Source organism: Polyodon spathula, chromosome 29 (assembly GCF_017654505.1).
Source record: "Polyodon spathula isolate WHYD16114869_AA chromosome 29, ASM1765450v1, whole genome shotgun sequence".
NCBI lineage: Eukaryota > Metazoa > Chordata > Actinopteri > Acipenseriformes > Polyodontidae > Polyodon > Polyodon spathula.
This window is the reverse complement of record NC_054562.1, coordinates 6,848,201-6,876,102: the sequence shown is the minus strand read 5'-3', so window position 1 is coordinate 6,876,102 and position 27,902 is coordinate 6,848,201. Positions and strand designations below refer to the sequence as shown.

The 27,902-nt window shown below is 38.5% G+C and overlaps 1 protein-coding gene across 4 annotated transcripts; it reads right to left on the bottom strand.

The window, feature by feature from the left end:
• Positions 1-244: 244 nt before the first annotated feature.
• LOC121302295 (exportin-7-like) lies at positions 245-27,681 on the bottom strand. 4 transcript variants are annotated; one of them, XM_041232151.1, is made up of 28 exons: positions 27,629-27,681; positions 24,799-24,945; positions 23,961-24,054; positions 23,112-23,278; positions 21,875-21,967; positions 17,760-17,864; positions 16,957-17,122; positions 16,451-16,524; positions 16,118-16,237; positions 15,654-15,800; positions 14,519-14,691; positions 14,035-14,228; positions 13,471-13,576; positions 12,689-12,824; positions 11,028-11,101; positions 9,653-9,733; positions 9,198-9,261; positions 8,671-8,785; positions 7,947-8,053; positions 7,490-7,578; positions 6,358-6,465; positions 6,053-6,135; positions 5,601-5,815; positions 4,886-5,024; positions 4,122-4,282; positions 3,514-3,612; positions 2,258-2,385; positions 245-1,398 (listed from the first exon to the last, which is right to left on the bottom strand). In XM_041232151.1, exons 1-28 carry the CDS (start codon positions 27,644-27,646, stop codon positions 1,305-1,307), a joined length of 3,297 nt encoding a protein of 1,098 aa, XP_041088085.1. In that variant the 5' UTR covers positions 27,647-27,681; the 3' UTR covers positions 245-1,304. The 4 variants fall into 4 exon arrangements, with proteins under 4 accessions (XP_041088085.1, XP_041088086.1, XP_041088087.1 ...); XM_041232152.1 differs by having other exon boundaries at positions 8,677-8,785; XM_041232153.1 differs by having other exon boundaries at positions 12,707-12,824.
• Positions 27,682-27,902: the final 221 nt, after the last annotated feature.

The following is a 27,902-nucleotide window of genomic DNA, read 5'->3' as shown; positions in this document are numbered from 1 at the left end:
AGGGTCTTTCAGAAAAACGGGGACCCTTCTGTCTTGTCCGTTGCACTCTACATAGTGAATCTTAACTGTCTTGATTTTTTACACCAAACCTTTTTATTATACATTCCAAGCTGTTTCAGAATGCATCGGTTTTATACAGATATGTTTAACCTTTCAGTTACTATGCGATTATAAAAAGGACCCTCTGTATGTCTGTGCAAAGCCACTTTTCCCTAATTACAAGTGCACACAAATATCATTTAAGTACAAACCATCAGCGTTTATTTGCAGTTACAATGCTTACACTATATGCAGCAGACACCCATACAAGTCAGCCAGCTATCTGTTCACTCAATGGATCCACCAACACACAATCAACCAAAACAGACATTCACATCAGGGAACAAGAAGAAAAACAAAAACATGAGTGTTGACATGGTTAGGAGGAGAGCTAGTCTTCACAAACAATTAGCAGCAGCAGTTAGGGAGAATGGTACAAGTTGCTAATATAATTCTTTCCCTCTTAGATCTACCTTAATTCTCTTTCAGAACTATGCATTCAATAATTAAGTGTGATTTGTATTTATTTTTAAATGTATTTAAGATTTAAATAACAGTCCCAGTGACTTCTTGTTAGAAAGATCTTTAGTAAGACCCTCAACTCTTGAGTTTCTGGTTAAAAACAGATGGACATGTGAATTGAGGGTCCAAGGCCTGAGTTAGTGGAAGGTCTCCCTAACAAATTCAGCTGTACTTCATCTATAAAGGTACATGGGCATTTACAACAGATTAACGTTTTGAAATGTATTTTTTTTAATCCCTCCCTCCTCCTTCACCCCTCCACATTTCCCTATCCAATTTCACTCATTCTCAATTCCAACATCAAACCTTAATTCACCTTTATATTCTTCACACACATACACAACCAACCCCTCATTTAAGCATTGTTGAACTACTAGACTGTAAAAATTTCAATCACACTTTTTTTCTTCAAATTGAAATTATTATAAACACTGTTCAAAATGTTATGAAAAAATGTACACATTTTTTACAAGGCAGGCGACGGTAGGGCACTATTCCACCTCAGTCTGTGGACCCCAAACAACAAAAGCACCCTGCCCTTTTTTGGGAGGGATAAAGGGAGGAGGGAGAGAGGTTTCACCTCCTTGGGTAGTGGAGCACAGCTTTGCACCCTGACCTCTGAAGTCCCGACTAAGAGAAAAAGGCGGGGTTGGAGATCAGAAGTGAACGCTTTGGAAACACGCCCGTCCCTTCTCAGCCAAACCAAAGAAGCGCTGCTCTACACAGACAGGGTCTGGGGAATGTCAGCTCATCATGTCGTTGCTGTTCACACCGTAGGTCGAATTCTTCATGGAGTCGTTTACTTCTCTTCTAAATACTGAAAGGTTCTGTGTAAACCTGGGGGGAAAAAATAAAAAAATAAGGCTTAGGTTCGGGAAGAAAGAGTGCCCCCTAAACACATAATGCATCCTCTAAATTAGAGACATCAATCAATCGTACCACTCGGAGGAAGTTGGCAGTGATGGTCATCTGGCAGGGTAAATGAATTAGGACATTTAACAAAAAAAAAAAACTTGCTCAAAAATCAGTTTCAGACATACTGCCAACGACTTGATGGATATACGAACAGCTGCACAGATTTACACAAGCAATCTTGTAACATGCATCAGTACATTTCTAGGACTAATATTTTAATAGATGCGTTTTCCTACACCTACTCAATTGTCAAAGACGACACTTAAAACCTATTTTACTATATAAACACAACATTCAGATGGCAATGTCCTTTACAAGGTGTATCGGCTGAATTAGAATTGGGATCAGGCAGGAAGTCAGGAACAACAACGCGTCGCAATCAGCCTTTTAATAATTAATTTTAGCAATAACTCAAAACTTTTTTTTTTTTTTTTGTAATAGTCTGTGTTAAGGGAGCGGATCTTCAGTTCTCCTTGCCTGCTTTAGTCACCTGTAATATACACAAGTTCAGCTAAAAAAAAGTGTCTTTACAGGGTATAATTAAGCAACAGCACCATCTAGTGCACAGCAGTGTATTGCCAGCAAAAGAAAAGACCACTGGGTGGTACTGGCTGGTGTTACATATACAGCCAACTAGAATGAGGAGAAAGCACCTTAGGAGTTAAAAGGATTTAAGCAACATAGTATTTGAGCAATTGCTAAACGAATCAATTGATTACAAACAAATAATAATGTGAAGCAACTTACTTAAACTCTATAAACTAAAAAGATAAGTACAGACCTGTCTCTGTTTTTTGTCAGTAAGTTGCGTTCAATGCTTTCCATAAGATTTTCAAAACATAAATGCATGGCTTGCTGCTTTTCTGGAGGCTGGCTGTTCACTATGCTGTTTCTCAAATCAGCAAAATACTAGAAATGCATACAAAAACAAACAAAAAAAACAAAACACAAGGTTAGTACAAAATGCTTCTTGACAGGGAACTCAATCTGCTTCTACATTCGAGTGTTCGTAGCTGACAGAATCATTGCATTAAATCTCACCCACTATGCACTTCCATTTGAGTGTGCAGTTCTGAAACCTGCAGTTTCATTTGAAAACTGATGTGCTAGTATTGTAGTGCAACTCTGTTTTCAAGCCATGCTTTCAGTAAGTGTTGCCCTTGGTCATTTTTCCTGGAGGGTGAAGTAAGTTCCCGATCCCTTCAACAGTTTCAATCCTGTCATTAAGCCACTGGTTGCTTCCTCTATTGACAAACAGGCTTTCAGCAGCTTGCCTCATTTACTGACATGATTTGACCCTAGATGAAATGACCCAGGAAGTGTAACAGATTTCCTCAGTTTTCGTTAACCCCCAATACAGCATTGGATGTTTTCAAATGAAATGTTTGCTTGTGTTTCTTTCAGATTTGAGACCTATGCAGATTAATGGAGGGTGTAAAAAACATGCACGATGGAATCATTTTGTTAGCTACAGTCACTTTTAGCCAAAGTAACACACCTTACGCCGTCCACACAGAAGCTTAAATACTGATCAAAGCATGCTTAGGGCAGCATTAAAAAACACAAATTACAGAATTGAGATGGCTATTCACATCTGATAAGTCCATTTAAAAAAAGTGCCCCAGCCTCACAGAACTGAAATCCTGTTTTTATGTTGAATTTAAACACATTCTAATAGTCGATTATTCTCAATCAGCTAGAATTCGTTCCATATTACAATATAAAATCTCTCGGGGGGGGGGGGGGGGGGGGGGGGGGGGGGGGGGGGGGAACGGACATGAACAGGGACATTTTTACCCAGGACATTTCAAGCAGTGCTTGTTTGTCTGTTTGAATGATTGTCCCCAGCACTACGGACAGGTGCAAGTCTTCCACAGCTGTGGAATTGTATCCCTTCAAGGAAAAACAACGCATGTAACAATTATACTTCTGTGCTGGTTGAAACAGTGTTTCTGCACTTCATTTATACGCTAGCGCACTTTTAACAGCGAACCAGGTTTCAAACCTGCCGAAGGAAAGCAGAGATAGATAGATCACCTTCTCGTTTAGTAGAATCAAACCAAGCAATGGACGAGACATTGACCACTGATTTCTGCAGTCCTCAAATATTATAATATTGAGTACAGTCGACAGCATCTGAAAAGGAGAGAAAAATGCAATTGCACACAGTTTCAGTATTATATAAAAACGTAAGAAATAAACAAGTTACTGTTAAGGATTTGTCGAACTTCCAGTACATCTTACTGGGTATAGATGTCATTACGTCTAGAGAACACAGGGCACAAAGTAACCCCCCCACTCCCCCCAAAAAACCCCACTAACACTTCACATTTAGCACTAGTTCCTAAGGTAAAATCTTCACTTTTATAATATATAAACAAAATAAAAAAAAACTGTAGCGCTGACTAAGAAAAGTTATTCAAGGCCAGAACTGTTATAACTGTATCAACCAAATGCAAAAGAAAAAAAAAAAAAAGATTTTCTTGGTTTAAAAATTAATAAAAAGGTTTAAGAACACCAGCGCTCTTCAGCGTACCAGATTTGTTTTTCATTTCTCCAGTAATACGGGAACGACGGCTCAGACAAAACAAGATCAAATAAATTAAAAAAAAAAAAAAAAAAAAAAGCATTGTCTTCCTCCTTACCTGCTGTATCATTTCTGGGTGCTGCTGCATGATGAGCAGGAACCGGTCACTCTCCTGTACCATCGGGGTTGACCTCTTCTTTGTGCTGCGTGACAGCTGCTTAAATAAATATGTAACTATATGGTCTAAACTGGAGCAGCACCCTGTGCATACCATCGTGTCTAATGAGAAAGAAAGAAAGCAGTATGATTAACACAGTATTTCTATTACAATAACATGTAGACTCCTCGCCATGTCCATTCCCTGAAAAAGAGGTTCGCTAACAAGTGAACAGTTCCATTCAGATAATAGTCAACCACAACATAGCCTTTGACATGCAAAAATGTTTTGACACTACGAATAAGCAAGTGCAAAGGCTTTAAAATCGTTACCTCTTATTAGCATTAGCAACATTGTAGTGTCCTTTCTTTGTTTGTTTAATGCTTTAATTCAAATACAACACGATAGTAAAAGCTGTTGCTGTTTCCTGTTGCCTACATCCTGTGCTGTAGGAAAATACCACTCTCATAGTTTTGCTACAATGTTGGCAAGTGATTAGGTACAAGGAAAAAGCCATTTTTATTTATTTGCATCTAATTATAGTGTTGTACTTTTCAAAAGACCCACAAAAAAAAAAACACAATTACGATTTAAAATAAATAAATTGCCATTATAGGGGAGCAGTGATGTCTGTAAGTATAGTAATACAATGTTTCTAAAGCCTTGGTTCTCTCTCCTTCTAACATGCATGCCTGTGACTGGTATGTGGGATTCACTGTAATTACCAAGTGCCGCGAGTCCTTCGGAGATGGAGGAGAGAATGTACATGATTACATGGGGCTCCAGGCTGGCAATGAAGTTCATGTGGTCCTGGGTGAGAACTTCCAGCAGGGAATAGTAGGACTGGCTGAGTTTGGGGTAATCCTAGATCGGAAAGGAACAACACATTGCACTTTAAAACCTGCCTCTGTCTGGTAAAGCCTTAAAATATGCATTTTTTAAATTATATCTATTATTAATAGATAGAATTACTAAACCAAATAAGTACATATAGCTGTGTTGAGTGAATCCGGAAATTATTCAATATTTCACCTGTTCAAAAAAATATAATAAAACAATAATACATTTTTTTTTTACTGATAACACATACCCCACTGTATAATAGCTGTAAATACAACATTAGAGCCATCAGGACATTGATAAAGTAAATCACCATGAACTACAGTAAAAATGTAATATTCCCATTGCTTCATTACAACTTGAAAGCAGTTCTCTAGACAAGTAAAAATGTATCTCCATATACTCCGACTCTGATACTAACTTGTGCTGAAGAATTCATTACAATTGGATAAACGGTTCTGTGTGACACAAAGGCAGACAATCGCTTCACCATGTTTCTCCCTCCACTAGGATAGGCAGGTCTCAAAATACACACGTACGACTCTGAAGTGTGACATAGACGTGTTTCCAGCAGGGGGAAAAAACGCACATCATACTCACCAGTAAATCACTGTGAGGGATTGATAGGAGGAGCTTAATAAACGTCTGTAAGGCGTTATCTAGTGCGTCGTCCCCATAAAGTCGGAAAACACCAAAGTTCACGTAATTGCCACTTAGCACGGCTTTTAACATGGAGAAGCAAATAGAGATTCCTTTGAGTTTCAGTGCATACACTTGATCCTTCGGCACTTCTCCTAGCGTTAAAATACGATTGCCTAAGAAAAATACATTTTCCAAAAAAATAGTTATGTGAAAGAGTTAACACATTATGCTTACAATTGTGATACAAAAATTACTAAGAAATATCTGATTGCTGATCCCTCAGAAATAATTTAGTAATCCTAACACATTTTTTTGGTGTATAGATAATGCAAATATCTGACAATTATCAAACAAACACGTCCAGCATTTAAAACAGCGTGTGCGGGTTTGAGTTTGAGTGAAAGGCTTACCATACATAGTAATTATCTTGCTGGTTTCCCTGAAAAGGAGGATTCCGTTGGGAGATGATACATCAAACTGTAATCTCTGAGACCTTCAAACAAAACACACAATGATGTCAGTACCATGCATCCCGCCATGGCTAAATCAGAGCCATCAGTGTGATGAAAACGCTGATGACCATGACAGAATCTCACCAGGATGTGAAAACTGCTGAACTATTCACATGGAAAACTGTGAACTATTCACATTTACTATATCCCCTTTGTTCTAGGGTAGTTAAGAGCAGTTTCAGTACAGCTGCACACACACTTACCTGTTGTGAACCAGCTCTGCCATAAGCTTGAGAACAGGTGTAGTGCAAGCTGGGTCATGGTACCACAGTTCGATTGCTCTTTGCAGTATCGGCATGTAGGCTGGATAGCTACAGGGCAGAAGCTAAGGAAAACTGAGTGAACGGACAGAGAGGCAAGACAATGTCCCTTGATATTCTGCTGAGCAAAACTCAACATTAGCTCCTTGTATTATAACTAAAACATAATTATAGTGAAGGTGTTATATTTAAAAAAAAAAATACAAATTTTGTATTAACAGCAATAACCACTAAAGTTTTTTTTTTTTTTTTTTTTTTTTAGAACAGTCATCCATTTAACAGCAATTCTGTTAACCCATTCAGCTCCAAGTAGACAGAGCACCTACACTGTGTATGGAAAGTTCCTTAAAAACACCCCCCCCCCCCCCCCACCCACCAAATTCTGATCCCCTTAACCTCTTCAGCTCCAGGACATACACAGGTACGTCTAGACAGAGCACCTACAGTACCTTGCCATACTTGCGTACGTTAAGGTTTACAGTCTATTCTATGGGGTTTCTTTCAGCCTGTCAGCATGCGTGCTGTATAGGCGGTGTTGGTGCCGTGGAATGTTACTTTTGCAGTCCCCTTAGGGGTGTGTCCGGTGACATTTTTATCCAATCGCATTTCACACAAACATCCCTTGCATCTGTGAGTGCAAAACTGTTAAGATGATACAGCAGCAAACCATCGGCGATCAAAATGTGTACAGATAACATTTACTTTAAGTTTGGTAGAGTTTATTTGCAGTATTACTGGTTTACTTTTACATTGGTATAATGTGTTTGCTGTTATTGCAAATAAAAAAACGTTAACATACAAGACCAATTCAGCCACCGTAAATAAAGAAGAGTTTGATGCATGATCTAATTAATAGTATTTTACAGCAATTTCAGGACTAAAAACAGCAATTCAAATTGTTTCTAAATCTGGTACATGGCATGCAGATTCCTTTTTACATCTTGAGTTGAAGAGTTAATAGCTTATGATAAAGAAAGCTGTACATTTTTGCACAAATCGGACAAGCGCTTCTCTAGAATTAAGGTTGTTTTGCGTTATGAAATTTTGCTTGACTATTAAACAGTATGAAGGATACATCCAGTCAAAGAGCATCATGAAGCTGGTCTTGGCGTTGAAAGCAAAGGCGATTCCTCTCAAATCTCTCACCAGTCCCACCAATGTACCCTGAAGAAAGAATGAAGCAAATCCGCAATCAGCCTAAACTGAGGGGCAGGCGATGTTATTATGTCTAATACAAGAGATCATATATAGACGATAGATAATACAATAAGAGACGCTCTACACACAATGTACTACCTTATAAGAAATCACCAATCCTGTAGGCAGGACCTACTATAAAAAAAAAGTATTTCTTACACAGAATACTATGTACTGGAATTGGGACAAATCACTGGTTGATTTTCTCAGACACGGTTTATAATTATGTAGCCATGCAATTTTTCTTTATAATTTGTAACAAGCAAATCTGCTATGCTGCACAGTCGGAGCAGCCTAACACAATGCAGTTTGGCTTTGTCTTAGATGTCACTTACTTTTGCTTCTTGCTCGTTGAATGTGTTGGTACTAAACATCTGAGCCACAGTTTCAAACGCTGCCGTTAAAGGAAGCATGAACTGTTCAAATTGATCCTCGTCTTCTCCTGCAGTTCAAGAACATGTAGGAGAGACAGCAACAAACACTAAGAAACACTGTACCGAAGAGAATACTGCAGTATAAACTGGGTTCTGATACACTAGTGAAATTCAAAACCCATTTACCAAATCCCAGACAGCACTCGAGTTTTCTGCCCTATAGGTGATTTGCATGCTTTTGCCAAGTCCAACTAGATAAATACAATAAACTGGCTGGGTTCAGATACATTTCATTAGTTTATTTATTTATCTATTTATTTATTTAACATGATGTGATTTAAAGAAATATAATACAGGGTGATTAAAAAAGAAAAAAACAAAACGCTGGAATGACTGCATTTAAATCAATGTTAAAAAACAAAAAACGATTTTAAAAACAAAATTAAAAATATTACTACAGCAACGTTGTACTTGCATTGCATGTAAATACAAGACCTATGATGATCCCAATTTAAAATGGTACAAGGCACCGGTAACATTTCATAAAATAATCTAAATTAGAGCCATCATTAGGATGAAAGTGATGACATACCTATACACAATACAGTATAAAATAATGTTTAAAAAAACCCTTTCATTAAAACACCCAATAACGAATAAGAATAGTAAATAAAGCGTCAGTTACCGTTACCTAAATCCACCATGAGCAGCCTTCCCAGGGCAGTGTAGAAGGTGGTGCGGCAGCGCATGTCACTCAAGTTTGATTGATTGTTAATGCCCAGAAATGAGAAGTGCTCACTCTGACAAGAAAACAAACAAAAAATGTTACTCCGAGACAAGACCTCGACCCAGGTTAGAAAACACAGTTTACAGAAATTATCACTTTGACCCCCCCACCATTACAGTTTTTATAAATAAAATCTCATCCATCTGACATTCAATACTATTAAAAATATTAATTCAGACAAGTATACTATGAGACATCTCATTTATAGATTGTTTAAATTTAAACCCCCCCCCACCCCGAAAAAAGAAGTCTGCTTCATTTTACAACTTTTTTTTTAATCAATTGCTTGGGTACCCCATTATTCAGTCAATACTTTCACTGCAATAGCCAAACACTGAAACAGCACAGCAAGTCTTGCAGTGTAAAGCACTGCATTTTTGTTAGTTCTTCTATATTTAAAATGGCAAAAACGTGTCAATACTTACTGTGTGGTTATTCAGCATGAACTGAACAGCGCTGAGTTTCACTAGTTTTCTAACGCTGCTATAAGTGCAAAGAAAGTCAAGGAAAAGGGCAAAACAGAACGCAATACCATGCTGAAACAAAACAAGCCCGAACCAAAAAATCACAGGGAAGAGTTCAACTAGATCCTAAAACTTAACAGAAAGTTCACGAAGACATTTTGCATGAGGGAATCCTTCAGCCCGTCATGTATTCGTATATAGGACACCCAAATCTACTAACAATCAACAGTGCTGCATGAAAAAAAAAAAAAAAACTAACTTAATAAATGGAAAGGCAAATATTGAGACAAAGTCTTTTTCCATGTCTTTATGTATACAGACTACACCCTGTGCAGTTTATAATTCATGGACGACAGTAATGGATTTAAAAGAGAAGTATCTTTTTTTTTTTTTTTTTTTTTAAATAAAAAGGATATCCAATAGACAGATCATTGAGAAGCTGCAGAGTCTTGGAGGTGATAGGTTCACACCTTCCCCAATATTTCAGGTTGGTGATTCTTCAGGGGAAAAAAAAAAAAAAAAAAAAAAAAAAAAATTACATTTAAAAAGCATTTATAAAGGCATTTTAAAACAAAAACTGTGCAGGTTTTACATAGCTATCCATGCCAAAGACACTGTAGGGATTATTTATTAAAAATATTTAAGGTATCGTAACTTGCTCTTATAATTAAGTTACAATTTAATATGTTGTCTTTGTTTTTAAACATTTTCTTTTAGGGCTATACAGCTGTGGCCAAAAGTAGAATTTTACGACTGAGAAATAAAAAACACTATGAACATAATTTAGATCTTTGATTTAACATCCTGTAATCAAATAAAACTACAGAAATATACTGCCAACGTTTATCCGAAGCAGTAATAGTAGTACAGTATTCAAGGTTAGATTTCAAAATGTCACATTTTAGGATTATTTTCAGTTTTTCATTAAGCACATTGAAAACTACAAAACGGTATGTAATTTCAATATGAGAACATAGCATTATTCAGCAGGTTTCATTCAACTTTATGAAACAAAATTAGTTAAATTCTATAAGATGACTCAAAACCTTCGGCTACAGTGTAGATCTGACATATCCTGACATGTAAAGTGTAGCATTTAAATACCTGAAAAGAGAGTTCAATACATGTTCTTATAAAATTACCATTAACAAATTCCCCTTTACCATAATCACACAGGACAATGCGAGCCATACATATTGGGTATGATCTTCTTACTTTATACCTAGAAACTACACTTTTAAAAAACAGGCCAAGTTCAGTTTTACAGTTAAAGCAATAGATTGGAAACTTGTTGTCTTTCTGAAAGGAGACTCCACCCATTAATCTCATACGACACCAGTTTGACCAGTTAAACAGGTCTCTCTGTCCACAAACCCTTGACATTTCTTTGTTTGGTCCTCCTCCTCCTTGCCTCCACCCTGCAGCGTGCCTTGTCTAGGGGGAAGGTGGCCCCATGTGCCACTTGTCCTGCCCGCTGGCTGAGCCATTCTTAATCACTGTATTGAAATTCATCTCAACTCGGCCAGCATAGAGGCGGCTATCGAGCTCCAATGGACAAAGCCATGGGCCAGATTGTAATGTGAATGTATTCTTTATCTGTCAGTTACCATGTTCATGTCGGGCATAACTGTTTGCTAATTGTTCATGTGCCATCAGGCATACCTTTCGTAAACCAATAAACTCATTTTTACTACTAAGTGGATGTCTTCTTTCTGAAATAACAAATACATCAATGAAAGCAGCGCTTTGCAGCAGGTTGCTTGCTTGCCTGTGAGATCAAATCCTACGTACATTTTCCCAATGAATACACTCAGGACCATCGTCTCGTCATTCAGCCCCAGAACCTCAGACAAACGTCGATAAAGCTGCAGAAAACACAAAAACACACCAAAAACAAACTCAGCATTGATGAAAGCTAACTCAGGGATGGAAAGAAGATGACCATTGCATAGCGCTTTGATTTATTCCTGGTTTTACTAAGAGTTCATTAAGACACACATGAGCTTGTGACCTATATACTGTTGCTGGTATTAAAATTTGGAATGGGTGAAACTGCTGTGCATCCCTGTAACTGCTGTTTAAATCACATACCTGCTTAAAGTCAAGCACAGTCAACAATGACAAAGTTATCAAACAAAGCTACGACGAAATTGACAAAAAAAAGTAAACTGGAGCACTAGCGTTACACTGTATATTTCAAACCACTTATCTCTTTAGTTCACATTGTCAAGGACTCTGCACAGTATAAAGAGTTCGATTAAAAAGTTCAGTCATATTCAGACAATATTTCCAATATACAAAGTGCAAAAAGAAAGTTCAGTTACTACTGAATCAAACAAATAATTAGAAGAGCTGTAACTGATTAGCAAAGCAGTTGTTCCATTTTGGCACACATTCCTTCCTTTCCCCATTTTCTTAGCTTTAATAATAGTAACAATACCTAAACACTGAACCTACAAAAGAAGCCTCACAAAACCCTTTCAGTGCGGCACAAAGGCAAAAGCTCTTGAACTTGAGCTAATCATCCACTCGTTTGGGCTTATTTGCAATACTAAGCATTTAATATTATAAATGTTTATTTTAAGCACAAAGTTGACATTGTCTGCTTCATTTTGTTACCATGGAAGAAAAAGTAAGAAAATATAGTGCTAATAAAAACAAACACTAATTGCTTTATGTCATGCAAGTTTAATAAAAAAAAAAAAAAAGTTTTAAACTTAAAACAAACCTTAACTTTCTGTTAATAAAGTTTAAAATGACCTCTTGATTTTTCACTCGGTCTGTGTCTTCTACGGGAATGAAATGTCTGGCAACTTCTTGTTTTTCCAAAGATACTTGTTTAAACACGGGGTGCATTTTACAACTCGCTGGACCGCCATGTTTGTCTCCATCAACACCAGGTCACAAAGTAACAGCTGTAGTTACTGCGACGAGTATTTATTATGTCTACATGTTTTCTGCAGAGAATACGGCTTTCCAAACGCCTTGTATCCTCCTGATCCATAATCAGGGGTTCACATAACCGCTAAGCATGCAGACCAATACAAAAAATGCTGATTTAGTTATTGTTGTATAAGACGCGAGCGTACCGTCAGTACAATTTTAACAGAAAAGCATTTCTAACGAAGGCAGAGCCGGATCCCATGGTTTGAAGGTGAGCTGTACATGTCTAATGTATGGATTATTCCAGGAGAGTGGGGGTCTACAGGGTTGAGACATAAAACCCAGGTCCTATTGTAAGTGACTCTGCAGCAGCAGCAGCAGTTAATGATGTATAGTTCACCCCCTAGTCTCTAAGTCGCTTTGGATAAAAGCGTCTGCTAAATGACCACTTCGTAATAATAATAATAAAGGTTCTGATTGAAACAAGGCATACTTTCCTACACTGCCTGTCAGTTTGCCTGTTTGCAGCAGTCTTTTTTTATCACAGACTGCTGACAGCACTAAATTACCTTAGAGGATTTTTGCACCTGGTCTCCGATGTAAATTTTCCGGAACTGTTCGAAAAAGCTGAGCATGGCCAGTTCCAGTTTTTCATTTCCTGCCTGAGCCAGACGAGAGTCTGTCAGATTCATCAGCTGCAGTACTCTGGAAATGAAAACGTTCACAGGGTAAGGGCTGGGGCACTATTTCTGTTACAGGTAATGAATGCAGCTTTGAAACCATGCACACCTATGTGGGTTCAATTCACATGGCAAGACAACAGGGGTAAAGCAGTGCTAACCAAGGTTAGCATTAGCATTATTATGGCTGATCAGTACCTTTTGTTTCTTTCTTTACCACAGATATTTCAGGTATCTAGTCACTTTACAGTTAAAAGGGATCTGTTTAAGGTCCCACAAATGAGACAGAAAATGAATTCGAAAGCTTTGTTTTAGCACTACTTTAATATATGTTGATAATCCCAATGAATATATACATTGCAACTGACACATTTTTCTATTGTCTTAACATGGAAATTGTAATACAGCCTGCCTGTATTCTACAAGGTAAACCAAAGCCTTCCTCACACCAGACTATAGTTATATAAATGTGAAATGGATTGGTTTGATCTTTCTCGCTCGCTCACGTGCATGTGCAAACTGCAATGGATGAGGAGGTAGTTACTGTTGGTGTTACTCCTTGAGTAGAGGCAGTTCCTTGTGCCATGTATCCAGTGTGAGGAGGACTTAAGCTGGTTACTCTGGGTAAAAAAGTATGCAGGTTCCTATTTTTCAGCCTCATGAATACTTACCGACAGACTAGCTCTCCATCCATTGCATCTTGTTCATCTGTACTTGCAAAAGAAACTCTCCCGCCGATAACAGCGCCGATGATGTACACCAACCAGGTCAATCGCCCTGAGCATATTGAGAGAAAAAACAATACAAGCATTAACTACTTTAGACTAGCTGCTGTTAGCTTCGGGATATTTAAAGCAATAGTGCTTCCCAAGAATGGCATGCACCAGAGAACAGAAACACAGCTTAAAATACTGAGCCATCAAACATGCAAACGTCTGCAACTTTGATTCTACCCCACAAGCTGTATATAAATAAATAAAATCTTTATTTTTATATAACACATTTACTGCCTTGTAACACCTGTAAATTGTCTTCCAAATAAATAAATAAATAATCTCTAGCAGTCAACTAGATCTGAAGATCAGTTCCTGAACTCAGGTGACAGCACCTTTAACGCAGAAAGAAAAAGCAACAGTATTTGAGAGACTACAATATGAACCAGCCAGAATAACTGCAGACTTCGTGATGCACATACTGACACTACCCAGATGCAGTATGCCTTGCACTGTCCTTACCTTCTTGCACTGTAATGTCCATCGCGCTGGCGTTGCTCGACTGCAGTAACTCCTGATACGACTGCGCCGACTGGTCAAAGAGCTGCACCAGCAGAGCGCACGTCTTCTCATACTCACAGCGGCCGATGGTGGACAGCTGATCCAGCTGCTGCTGGACGAGGCCAGCGTCATCCAGGGGATCCTCCAGGCCATCTCTGCAACAGACACCCGCGACCAAGCCGTTATTAACAGAAGTCTATCAATAAAGCATGTGTTCCTTGTAAAAGGTAAAGAAGTTACCAAGCAGCTTCCAAAGTCACTTAAACTGCTTTCTTTCATTTCCTTTACTATTTTCTGGAGTTTGCATCATTCTGCTCCAATATCAAGTTACCATTTTATCTAAATCTGCTTTTGGATTTACAGGTTGAACCTCAAAAATAATACAAAAGACACCATTCATGTAATGATGATAACGATGCATCAAGCTGTCCAGTGTCCCCCTTACCGTAGTATGATGTGCACAGATTCCAGGCGAGAGGTGATGTATGCTTTAGTGACCTCGGGTGTGTATGTCTCGAGCAGGTGCGGTTCTGTTGCTTTCACGTACGGCACGGAGGCTGCCAGCCGCTGCCAGAGGCTCAGAAGGTAATGCACGCTGTTTGGGGCAAACTCCCAGTGCTGAAACAAATAAGGAACTTCTTAAAAAGGAGTTCTGATTTTAAAACCCAACTCTCTTAGCACTAGAAATACATATTTTTAATAAAATCACTGGTCCCCCTTTTTTCTGTTGAAGATCTTTTTGCTGTTATATTTTGATATGGTAGGTTTAGATATTTAAAAAAATCAATACTACAGGTGAAGTTTCTGCTGCTACCTGGTGCCTCCTTACACCCCCTCGACTCTTCCTCTACAGGTTGACTGGTCATGCCTTCCCTCCACTCTCCATCCTCCTGTGCCCGCTCCTTCTCTTCCCTAGCCCCTGTGGTGGAGCCAGCTACCGGAGAACTTCAGGACTGCTCCGTCTCTCATTGCTTTCCACCGCCCACTCAAGAACCAGCTGTTTAGACTGCACTTGCAGATCTTTTGATCTACCCCTCCTGCTGTGCACTGGACTTGCCTGATCTACGCACCCTGTTACTGGACCCTCAGCTGCTTCTGCACTATCCTTGCACTATTGCAGTACTAATGTCACTGAAGATATAACAACTTCTTGTAATCCTGAAGTCACCCTGAATAAAGGTGTCTGCCAAATAAATAATTTCATGAGTTTGTAATTCACGCTCACTGCCATTGTCGAGCTGCAATCAGACCATGTGACCTACAGCAAAGGATGCTATAGTTGATTTTTGGAACCAGGGTGCCAGAATTCAGTTTCAGAAGTGCTCCTACATCTCAAACAGTTTAAGAATTTATAACATAAAAAATGACATTGTGATTAGTTGCAATTATGTGCTAGTAATTAGTCCTGTTTGTTCAATTTTTCCTGACCAAGTCTGCTTGGTTAATGAATGGTCACACAAATCGCATTAATTCATGTAAATAAGGTCGACAAGAAGCCATATTTTCTGTACACTAGACTCAAAAGTTTGTGCTTTATGTTCTCCCCTTCTTTCCTAGATCTCATGCTACTGAACCCCTACCTGCAAGCTGGTCACTGTGAAGTTTGCTATTAATCGAATGACCTCGGGATAGTTCTCCACCTTGACCAGCTCTCCCAGCTGGTAGTTGCTTTTCAGTCTGGCCAGCAGCCTACAGAACTCGTGGTAATTGTTGGGATCCGACAAGCTCTGAAAAATAAATTTACTGTAGGGTGGAAACAGCTTCCAGGACCATCCGTGAAAATGGCGAGATGAACACCTATCATAATATTTTTTTTTAAATAAATAATTGAACCGATAGAGGCAAGGTCAGCTGATGAATCGTGCATTTACCCAGTCCACAGAAGAGTCTGTAGCTAACAAAACCACTTCACAATTATCTGTCCATCACTTGAGTTTGTTACACAGGCTTAAATGTGGTGTTTTAAAAGAAACATGTTATAGAAAACATGTAATTTCATTTTACCTCTGTCACCATTACAGACTACCTTACACACACGACTTACCTGGGGGTTTTCCAGAATCCTTTTGACTCCGTCTACTAGATGCGACAGGAATTTAGCTCTCTCCGCATTGTTGAACAAGGATCTTCGAACTGAAGCGATTTGCACCAAGCAAGACAAGACCTGAAAAGTGCAAAAAACAACAGCTTTCATTTTTAATATATCCATTTACTAATGAAATAAGTTCAGTTAGGGACAATCTATACAAGTAAAAAATAATAATAATTTGCAGAGAAAGATATCAGCAAATCACACTTATTTTATTACAGCAATAGAACAATGCTCTAATGAGAACGGTTGGGGTGGGATAATAATAATGAATTATTGCAAACTCACCAGGGGTGAAAGCGAGGGAGGAATGGAGTGATACAGATCAAAAAAGAGCTGCAGAGTTGAAGAATCCAAAAATGCTGCAATAAAATAAAAAAAAACAATTAAACACACACACTAAACCTGTTTTTAAATATTAAAAAAGGACTAAAAACAGTTGCTTGAAAAACATGAAAGTAACACTCCCATTGCATAGCTGTTTAACAGGACACACCTGAGTTTGTTACCTATAGACTAATCAAGCTTGCAGTTTAACATGGAATGGGCGAAGCTGTTATGCTATAGGAGTCTCTATACTGTAGAGAAATCTTACTATGAAAAATGAGTGCTCAATACATGCAAAAAAATTGCCAATGTCAATTTGTCAAACAAGTTACTTATTTTGTACACAATTAATAATGCATTTAACAAGCACATCAAAAAGTTATTTCTTCAACTATATTAATAGTGTGGATATGACATGTTGCTGACTATCAAAGCACGACTGAAGAGCGGAAGGAATTCATCCTCACCTGACCTCCAGCTGGTTGGAATTTGTACCGTGCACAAGTCGTCTGATGATTCATCGGTTGAAGTGCCAATGAAGTCAAAGTTCAGACAGTTGTGGGACAGTTTGAGAAGCTGCATGAGGAGACCATGCTGGCTCTCGTCATTCAAATTCAGGTTTTTGCCTGATGCCTGGAATCATATTACACAAGATTAAAGCTGCCACAGTCAGATTATATACCCCTTTCACTCCACTTAACAAGTTCTACTGTACAACAAGGGGCTTAAGTGTTAAATCCAATAAAACATAATTTTTACCCCTGAACAGATTTTTTTTAATTAGGTTAAACACGATTTCCCCTGCAAATGGTGTGAAAAAAAAAAAAAGTTACAGAGTTGCCATTTAACCCAACAGATCCAGTTGAGTGACTATAAATCAGTAACACTTTAAACCTTCTTTTGTAATCAGTAGTATATTAAGATGATGTTTTGTTTGTTATGACACACTGTAATCCGACTGGCATCTAATCTATACCTGTATGCACAGAATAAAAGCCTGGTTAAACAGTGCTCTACTCCTGTTAGATTGTGATGTATACAGGGAGTCCACATTAAATTTTGTACTACTCCTACTGTTGGGGTAAAATGAAGAACAAATACTAGTCATTTTGTAATGGAAGTAAATTAACTTGGGGTGCTACTGAACTTGTGGGATACACTTGTGCTTTACACAGTGCTCTATTTGGAGATAACAAGATAGTCGTAGTTGGTAATGTTAACCCATCACACGCCTCGCTTATTCAGCAGAGCCCAGATTAACAACGCTTACCTGTTTTAATAAATTGCATGACAGTGTGAAGATATCGAAGAGCGAGGAGTCTCTGAACGAGGAGGCGATCTTCCTATGCTTTGTGAGGGGGTGTGTTGTGTCCGCCTGGAAAACAGAGAAAATAAAACCCAGCACAACAGTAAGTTGACCAGTTTTTGCAACCAATTTTATTATTACTCCATCTAGTTATACAGTCAACTCTCAATTCTCCATGGGCGGATTAACTCTGCTTGCAAAAAAGGAATAAAAACACAGGCGTGCAGTTATACTTTACTCATTTTTTAGGCACATGCTGGCTCTATCGTTAGATCAGTGACTTTGTGCCACTGTGACTGCACGCATGTCAGCAAGTAAACTCAAACACACTGCTTACTGACAGTGACATTGTGAAGAGCGTCCAAGGACAGACAACTGAGTCGAGTGAAAGGGAAGAGGAGGGGAAAGAGACGTTCCGGGAGGATTGCATTCCTCACAGTACAGGCCCGCACCCTGCCTTCAAACACTGCTTGATTACTTACAGCAGAAGGATGACTCATTGTTGAACAACTAATTACTTCCACACACACTACAGATAAATACTTGAAAAAAAAAAAAAAAGGAAATCCAAAATCGATTAAAGATTCAAGGATGACAGACTACTTTAAGAAACTATGAAGTACAGTATGCTGTACTGTGCTTTTTTTTAAAATAGGTTTTGCATTATCCATGTTTTAGTTTTATCCAGTCCTTCCATAACCCTGGATAATGGAGAGTTGACAGCACTAGTACAGTGATGCATTCTTCAGTTCATACTGGGTAACTCAAAAGCACGGGGAATTAAAACAAAAACATTACAGAACATAGGGTCTATTCAGTTGATCTACCGTCAACGAATTAGTAAATTCATTCTTCCCATGTAATCCAGAGTTGTCAGTCTCACCAAGGTTCTTTCTTCCAATTATCAAGTTTTCTCCAAAGACTTTAAAATTTGAACGTCAGTCGCTTCAGCAGATATTATTATATATATATATATATATATATATATATATATATATATATATATATATATATATATATATTATTTTTTTTTTTTTTTTAAAATAATATTTTAAAATGACGGCAGCGTTTAGATCTGTCACTGTCGAGATCAACTGAACAGAAACGGTCTTTTGACTTGCTATGACTTGCTAAACACGAAGCACACACGCTGAGCATGTGCTCCTGTTTGTAAAGAAAGAAAAAGATCTTCTGTAATAACTGTTTTACTCCAAGGTGAATTATGCAACACTGCATAAACAATTAAAAGGCATATTAATGGGATGATGTAAGTGGGGATGAAATCCTAGTCTTGTAGTGGTAGACTTTTCAAATCCTCAGATTCCAGATACAAACACACACACACACACACACACACACACACAACAGCAATATCTCCTTAGCTCTGTATATTTGCTATTCACACACTTTAAATAATGTTTATATAACAGGGGCGACTGAATACAGGACACTGTCCTTTCGTTTTTTTCTTTTTTTTTTTTTAATCACAAGTGCTGCAGTAATTCTCCGCTAAATCGAATTAGGAAGACTGCTCTGAAAAATGACAAAGTAGCAGAACGTGATTATGTTAGATCTTCTAAAGATTCCTCAAGCCACAATGCATTGTGCCCTGCAATACTATAGTTCATAATTCATAACTTAAAAAAAAAACAAACAGACAGAAAGCCCACTTGTGAGTACCCCCTTGTGTAAATCTGGACCTTTTGTAACAGACACCTTATTTTTTTTTAAGTTTACTTATTGATTTATAATGCAACACCCTTAGTCATACAGTACTCACTGTATACAGTGTGCATATTTTATTTACAAAAAGGCCATGTGCAGATGCTGAGAAGTCATGAAAAGGTATCTGTGTGCTGAATGGCATGATTTAAAAAAAAAAAAAAAAAAAAAAAAAAAACACACACATTCAAGTATCTAAATCTTACCTTGGCCTTTCTCTTTATTCAGGTAGGTCAAAGTGACTCTCACAAGAGAACCTGGGCTCAGTCTCATTACTGAGGTGTCATCTGGAGCAAACAGCAGAATGCAGTTTGAAAATTACTGTCAAAGCCAAAAAAAAAAAAAAAAAAAAAGAACTGGGGAAGGCAATTGCCCCACTTTCTCTTGTCTAAAAAAAAAATATTTAAAATAAAAAAAGTCTGTTCTATTTGCTTCAGATGGCAGGATGAATTCTGCATGCATGTTTTTGACCTTTCAACTCTGCCTTTATAACCTCACATGACTTTCTGTAATGAGGAAATCTAAGGCAGTGAACAGTTCTGTCTATTACACAGCTCCACAATGGGGCCCGATTCAATGATCCTTTTTTCCACCCCTAGGAAAAAGCACTTTTGTAAGTTTATGAAATAAAAAAGGGAGGAATATTTACTTGGATTTAGCCATCACACAACTGACCCCGTCTGCAGTAATAAAATAGAGGCAGCACGTAGATCTGCCACTGTTTAGATCATTAAAATAGGACACAATACGCCAAAGGCTGGTGGTAATCTTTGGACAGCCTGTAATTCACACCCTTGCCATCCCAACTATCCAATAACGTAAAATCATTAGACTTGCGGAAAAACGATCCTGTTATGAATAAATCTCTGATACCTCTTCCAAACTCACAGCACAGCCCTTAATTAGAAGACTCAAAGCCTACAGATGTTTAAAAATACCAGATATACATCTGAATGGGATGGTATAGCAAGAAATGTATACATTTGGAAGCCCCTGTGATATAAAACATTACAGTAAGCCGTCTGAAGGAGATTTAAAAATAAATAAATAAAAAATCCAAAACACAATGCATTGCCACCACGTTGCATGTTTAAGTGCTACATCTTTTGGAAATGTAGCCGCTACATTAAAATGCTTGCACCCGCATTTGTAACGTACGCATTTCAGACAAAATATGATTAGACGAGAAGTGATGTTGCCACCACACACATTACCTCATGGACTTAGGATCTGCTGGCAATGCATGTTCATCTTTTCAAATTTTCTTTATATCACTGTTGCGCCACTTTTTGCACAGCCAGCAATTCATACAACGCAACGATTAGATGTAGCAAAGTTAGTGAAAAAGTCCTTAACTTCTCAATTTGTCCAAACACTATTGGCAGACACAGTGCATTGTAACTTAAAACTACAGGTCACATGCTGTCTTTACATAGAAGGAACCATTTGCGCTACCGGTGGCAGAAATAAGACTCCAATACAGGCTCGATTAGCCACAGCGCATAGGTAACAAGCTCAGGTGTGCCCATAGTAAACCCAGAACTGTTATGCAATGGGAGTCTTATTTCCATCATTGATTGGCCCTTTTCATAGAACATTTGTGGTAGCCTGCCTTATGCTGTATTTTCATAAAAGGTCACGGTTATTTTCCATCTGATACTAATTTTTTACCAACCTTACAATTTCCATAGGTATCACCAAAGGTATCTAGTGTGGGGGGTGGGGTGGGTGGGGTGGGGGGGGGGGTGGGGGGGGGAGGATAGTGATGTTCAGCTCCTCTCTAATTCCTATACAGAGAATACATTTGGATTTTGGGGAACTAAAATCAAGTAAGCAATGTGCACCATCCCTCAAACTTTAGGGATAGAGGGTGCTGTTATATGCTATGTAATTAAACTGACCATTGGAAAATGACTTCAATCAATTCCTCCTTCTGTTGTGGGAGAGCACAGTGATAGGCTTTATATTTAAAAGACCGATAAAGAAAAGTGTGTGTGAGATAGAGAGAACTAGGGATAAAAAGTCACCAATTATGGCAGTTAAATTATGTTTTAAGATAATGCGGTTAGAATTATTATCTGCTAGGTGATGACTGAACTATAAACGGATACTAAAAAAAAAATTTTTTGCATGCGCTTTGGTAAAATTTCTCAGCATTACTGAAATAGCGCCACTGATCAGGATACTGCTTTTATAGTTTGAGCAATGACGGGAAAGTTAGTGAGCTGCAAAGCAACTGACTATTCAAGTACTCTCTGGGGGGAAAAAGAAATTTAAAAAGCCCTTACCCACAAAGCAGGCCAACAAACACAAGCACACACGAAAACCACAAGAGAAAATGAAAATGAGACACTTACTTCACTGAAGAACGCTGAAGCACTTACTTGGTTTATTTCATTAGTTAGCTGAGACAGAATCGTTACTCCTATGATGCAGTGTTCAACACTGTCCTGAAATTGCAGAGAGCGCACTGTTAATAATGCACAATAAATTAGCTGGGTGACACCTTGTTTTATACACTTGTTTTTCAGCTCTGGAGTACAATATGGCTTAGGTGACATGATGGGAAGCAAGCCTGGTGGACTTCACCTCATGCAACATACACCGGCCCAGGCCCAGAGCTGAAAAGCAGAGTTGATGGATATTGATTCTGTCCTACAGGATTAAACAGGGCAGAGATTTATGAAGCAAGTTTCTGTGGCTCCTCAGAGACTGCTGGGTGTAAGATTTCTATTCGTTGGCAGGTTCATTTTCAACAGTTTGTAAGCAGGCATGCAGAGAGAAAAAAATATGTCTATATGTATACTCTGGTTATTGCTGTAGAACTATAAATGTGTATTTGTTAGTGCTGGGACAAACACGCTGGGGATTATCATGTTTGCTCAATATAAATATTTGTTTTCAAAAAGTAAAAAAAGCCATTACATTACTCAGAATGCAGCCAGAGACGGCATAGCAGCGGGGCAGGGGGGTGTGGCCCCTCTGTGTGTGTGCCTTTATTTTATAGCAAGACACTGCACTATGCAACATGTTCAAGTAAAAACATATGCCACGAGTAAAGAATATGTTGTGTAGGCCTTCCTTTACCCAGTGAATTAACTACAAAACAAAAAGGATGCCAATCAGCAGTTTAAGTTAAACGTTGTTTCGTTTCTTCACGAAATAGTACATAAAGTTGACACTGCATTTAACTTTTTTTTTTCATTCCTTGCCATTTCTTTAAAGCAAACAGTGGCCACCGACAGGTTTTCAGAAAGTAACAACATGAGGTTTACTTGTGCCTTTTTGTAGCCGAACATGCAAACGAAAACTGAAATTTAACTTTAAACACTTTAAAATAAAACAAAAACGTGGAAATGGTGTTGTAAAATGAAGGTGAAAAACCTTTGGCCAAAGGTGTATATACTTTCATAACTTATCCTTTTGCTGAAAACAAAATGAGGAAGATTTGGTCATAGCTGTATGTGTAAAAAACGTGCTTCCTACCCTCTGTTCTTGCACTCAGCCTCCAATCATGCCCTTTTGTCTGACTCGCTTAGCTAAGATGAAGTAACTGCAATGCATATTTCAATGCCATGTTGAAAACTCATCTACCTGTAGGAATCTTGTCACGTCCACGATGACATTCCTGAAGACGTAATCTTCTTTCTGGCAGTCGAACCAGCCCAGCTTGGTAATTCTTGCGTACAACTGGATAAGAGCCTGCGTTACAAAGGCTGCCAACTTCGGCCTGGTTGCAAGATAATTAAGAACATAATTCCCTGCAAAAAGAGCAAGAGAGAGAGACACACAAGCTGCTAACATTAGATCCATCTCAAACCAGGCTCTTTTCAAAGCAGAAATATGAGATGAAAAGCAACACATTGAAAATTCAGGCATAGCACCGCTCCCAGTCCTGGGTTTCACACTCAATAACGTACATTACTTGAACGATACAGCTGCATGAGCAACTTCTATAAGAACTTGAATGCTCATCTCAAGTTTGCCAAAAAGCACCTGGATGACCTAAACCCCATTGCGAAGTTGTGGCAGGACCTGAAACAAGCAGTTTATGCTCGAAAACCTACATGTCACAGAGCTGAAGCAGTTCTGCATGAAGGAGTGGGCCAAAATTTCTCCACGGCGCTGTGAGAGACTGATCGATAACTACAGGAAGCGTCTTGTTGCAGTTATTGCTGCCAAAGGTGGCATAACCAGTTATTGAGTCTAAGGTGACAATTACTTTTTCCCACGGGGGCATTGGGTGTTGCATAACTTTCTTTAATAAACAAATTAAACAAGTATCAAAATTTTGTTATTTGTTCACTCAGGATCCCTTTTATCTAATATTAGATTTTGGTTGAAGATCTGATAACATTCAGTGTCAAAAATATGCAAAAATGCCGACAAAAACTCAACACCCAATAGCAAGGGCATACGCATTATGTTTTATTGTTTACTTACGGATATCAACGCGGTGTTCCAGGGGCAGAGGGTTACTTGTGCGCGAAATGAGTTTGGAAAGACAAGTGGCTGCCAACAGCTGCGAGTAAGATGACTGCAAGAAAAAACAATAAATCATCACCACACTGCACCAGCTTCTAGTACTGGGGCTGCATGTCGCTCGCTTCCACTGTAGATCCATCTTGAGCATCTACACCGTCTGATCACCATCAACACTCATGGTGAATGAGAACTTCAAGTACTTCTGTAAGCGGAGTCTTCGGAGAACACAGTAGCCAAGGCAAAAGTTACTTATCACATCTACAGCTATGGCCAAAAGTTTTGCATCACTCTTTGAATGAAACCTGCTGAATAATGTTATGTAAACACATTAAATTACATAACACTTTATGGTTTCCCTGTATACTGCACAAAACTTTTGGCCATAGCTGTATGTGGTGAAGAATCTGCAGCAGGAAACTTTAAACTTCAAGCAAACATTAACACTGCATAAAAGTGAAATGCTTGCAGTTGAAAAGTAGCTTGAGGGGAATTGGTAGATAAACGCGACGTTGTTAAATCAGACACTAAAACACAGATGATCAAATTTCTGATTTTTTGGTGTACAAAATGTGGAACTGGGTTCTGCTAAGATTATTTAGAGCACTGTACAGATCCAGGAAATCCACCCGAATTGAATTAACTATTAGGGGTAATGGGGGGGGGGGGGAATACCACAGATAATAAAATTCAGATAGTTAGCACTGCAGATACACTGTGGAAGCCACTGGAGGACTTCAGTGTCCAGCGGCTTCCACAAAGAAAGAAGAGAAATTTCCGAGGCAGAAAGAAAACTTACACTTCCTCTTTCTAGCAGTAGCTGGCATTTGCTGAGGCAATCGGGGCTGTTGGTGAACTCCACCAGAGCCTTTTCTGCCTGCAGTCGCGTAGCTGAGTCAGTTGTTTCGTAAAGTTGCTTGCACAGGATCTCTAGCTGGGCTAGGCTCTGCAAAAGAGAAACATGTGTGCTTGAAACAGATCAGCAGCCTTGTGGACACACACAGCAGGTATGCAAATCAAACACAAATGTCCAAGGCACATTTTCAGAGAGGAATAGAATAATTCTAACAGTATATACTGTAGCAAGAGTCTTCCCAGAAAAATAATTCAACTGGTTTTCCTGCAACAATGCTGTCATTTTAGTCTCACTCCCTTTTCACTTGCTTCAGAGCCCAGCTAATCTGTTTAGTAAGAGAACTGAAGCGTACACCAAAATAGAAATCCATTATAATGCTGCAGAAGTTATTGTACAAGTCTAAAAGTAGCCCAAAGCAGCCCGGTCGGCTCTCTCTTAAATGGGGACGGCGCTGACCTGAATATGAACCTGTGTGTGCTATAAAGCATTCCAAACCAGAGAAGGTGGGGATGCTCCCTGTAGCAACTGACTCACTTTTTAAACCAAAGAGATAACTGCACTACTAGGGTGTGCTGCCCATGTGAGATAAGAGCTTTGCCTCGACTATAGGACAGGGCATCTAACATTTGGGAGCTCTTTAAAACGACAGAGTTCCTGAAATATCTTCCAAGCAACAAAATACAGCGGTTTGTCAAATAAATGAAAAGCAAACCCTATTTATTTTAGCAAATGCGCCTCCCTGATATCTGGCTGATGTTTACAACTATATATGTCAATTCTGTACTATATATGTTTCTTATAAAATTCTCAAGTTTGGTCTGGAGACATGTGTCCTCTAAAGCAGCCCAGGCTACGATCAACCAACACTCGTATCTGCTTAAAAAGAAATAACTAAACCACGAAATTAAACAAACTGCCTCTTTCAAGAACATGTGCATGTGTTCAGTACTCCAACATATACTATATGTATGTATGTATGTATAAGGGAAAGGAAATAGATTTTCAATCCATATGACTATTGACAGAAAATACAAATACATTAATAACCTAATCCAATCACTTTAGATAACTTCTAAGGTTTATTTTAATGACTTGTGTGGTATACATTTCAACACAGACAAACTATGAGCAGTCAAAAACAGGTTTTACTGTATTTGTGAAGGTTTTCTTGGTAGTGCATTAGCCTAACTGCTACTCAGTTTACATTAGTGTAACTGCTGGGCTGCATAATATTTATGGGCATTAACACTACTGAAATATCTGAATATATGCTTAATTTTCTCATCGTTTTGCAGTGTCCTTATTTAACCGGGAACCTTTTGATCTTACTCGCTGTCTTGCTAATGGTGGGGATAAAATCTGCTTCATGATGATTGATGTTGACGGTTTGTTACAATCCCAGAAAAACAACCCTTGTTGTTAAACAAAGTGTTGAATTCTGACAGCATTAACATAATACATTAATTTAATACAACCTAAAACTTTAAGATTGTTGTTTTTTTTGTTTGTTTCATTGTTGTAAAATATAAAATTTCAAGACATTTTACAAGCATAATGACACCCTTGAAGGCGATGGTTATACAGTAACGATACAGCCCGCTAAAGTTGAAGGACGCCAGCACAACCCACGCCTTCTCCTATCTTACTGCTCATTTATTCTTATCTAAACAAGACTAGACGTTTAGTTCTGAAACAAATGCACGTATTGTACGAAATACACCTGTCCGTTTTTCAAAATGCATAATGAAATGTGTATTACCTAACAATACCATACAATCCATAGTATTATTATGCAATCTTGTTTTTATCACTGTTTAAGCACCTGTCTGTGGAAGTATAACTTAATTACCTCGATCACAATACTTTCACTTACATACGTTTGCATAACATCTGTATTATTTTAAACCCAATATTTAAAAGCATTACTACTCGAAAACTAGCGATAGTAGGTGCTACAGCCTAGCAGCATCATTAAGCTCAAGCGACATGAGTAACTTTCCTATATGCGAAAATGTGTTACAAAATTAATTTCTTAAATCAAAAACAAAATCAAAAATTGTTTTAATTACGATGCAACGACGTTTTGCAATATACTACATTCTGTATGTATATGGCGGGAGAGACAGACCACAAGTTCTCCAACAGTTCACTCTGAACCGAAACTGAATGAGATAATTTGAACACTGTATCATCATACATCGGCGCATTTTCTTTCTTTTTTAAAAATAACGTAAACAGTTGAAAGCCGTGCAGTATCACTTATCCAAAACAAGTAGAAAAGAGTTAAAAAAAAAAAAAAAAAAAAAAAAAAAAAAAAAGAGAGCGAGCGAGAATACCCTAAATGTCCAGCAGGCCAAACCTGGCTGTATGCGGTGTTGTTTACTTGCAGAAACGATTTCAGCAACGCTCCGGCTGTACTGACAGTATTACTGGACTCCTCGCTCGGCTTAACGTCCTAGTCAGTTCAGCACAGCCGTGTTAAACATTTCAACTCGTTTAGGGACACTCTGCTTTCTTTCAAACCCCTCACTCTCAAGCGAAAACAAGCAAGGATCATGATGTGACAGGCCACAAGTCAACATTCCCTGTAGTAATCTTAATCGCACCCACAACAAAACATGTAAACCACACCGGATTTCTGTTTCCCGAATGCACTGTGAAATATTTTTTAGCATTGCATCCTCCTGCGTTTCTTTAAAAAAAAAACCCAAATGAACTAAGTGCATCGTTAAATATCTATTTTCTTAATTCCAAAAACATAAACCCGGGTTACCTGCACATGATCCGCCATTTTGCTCCATTCATGCTCCCCTCACTCCCCCAGGCACAGAGCATGCGCGGAAGTGCCCAAATTCTACAAAACAGTTACGCAGTTGGCGCTGCTGGTTCGCCGTGGTTTGCAATGGAACCGGGAACTGCGTATTGTTCCAGAATAGCAGATCCAACCGCTTTCTCACCAAAGCCTACAACGGCGCTTTGTTTACACGGTTCTTAAAGTGAACGCACGCCAATTCCGCTGCACAGAGCAGGCAGGAGCACTCCGCTTT

Bases quoted from the DNA above. Each gene is read 5' to 3' on its own strand.
- LOC121302295 (XM_041232151.1), bottom strand. The intron at 17,123-17,759 runs GTAAGCGTTGTT...ATATGATTCCAG, and splicing joins CATGCAATTTATTAAAACAG to GCATCAGGCAAAAACCTGAA. The intron at 9,734-11,027 runs GTACGTAGGATT...TTTCCCCTGAAG, and splicing joins AGTGTATTCATTGGGAAAAT to AATCACCAACCTGAAATATT.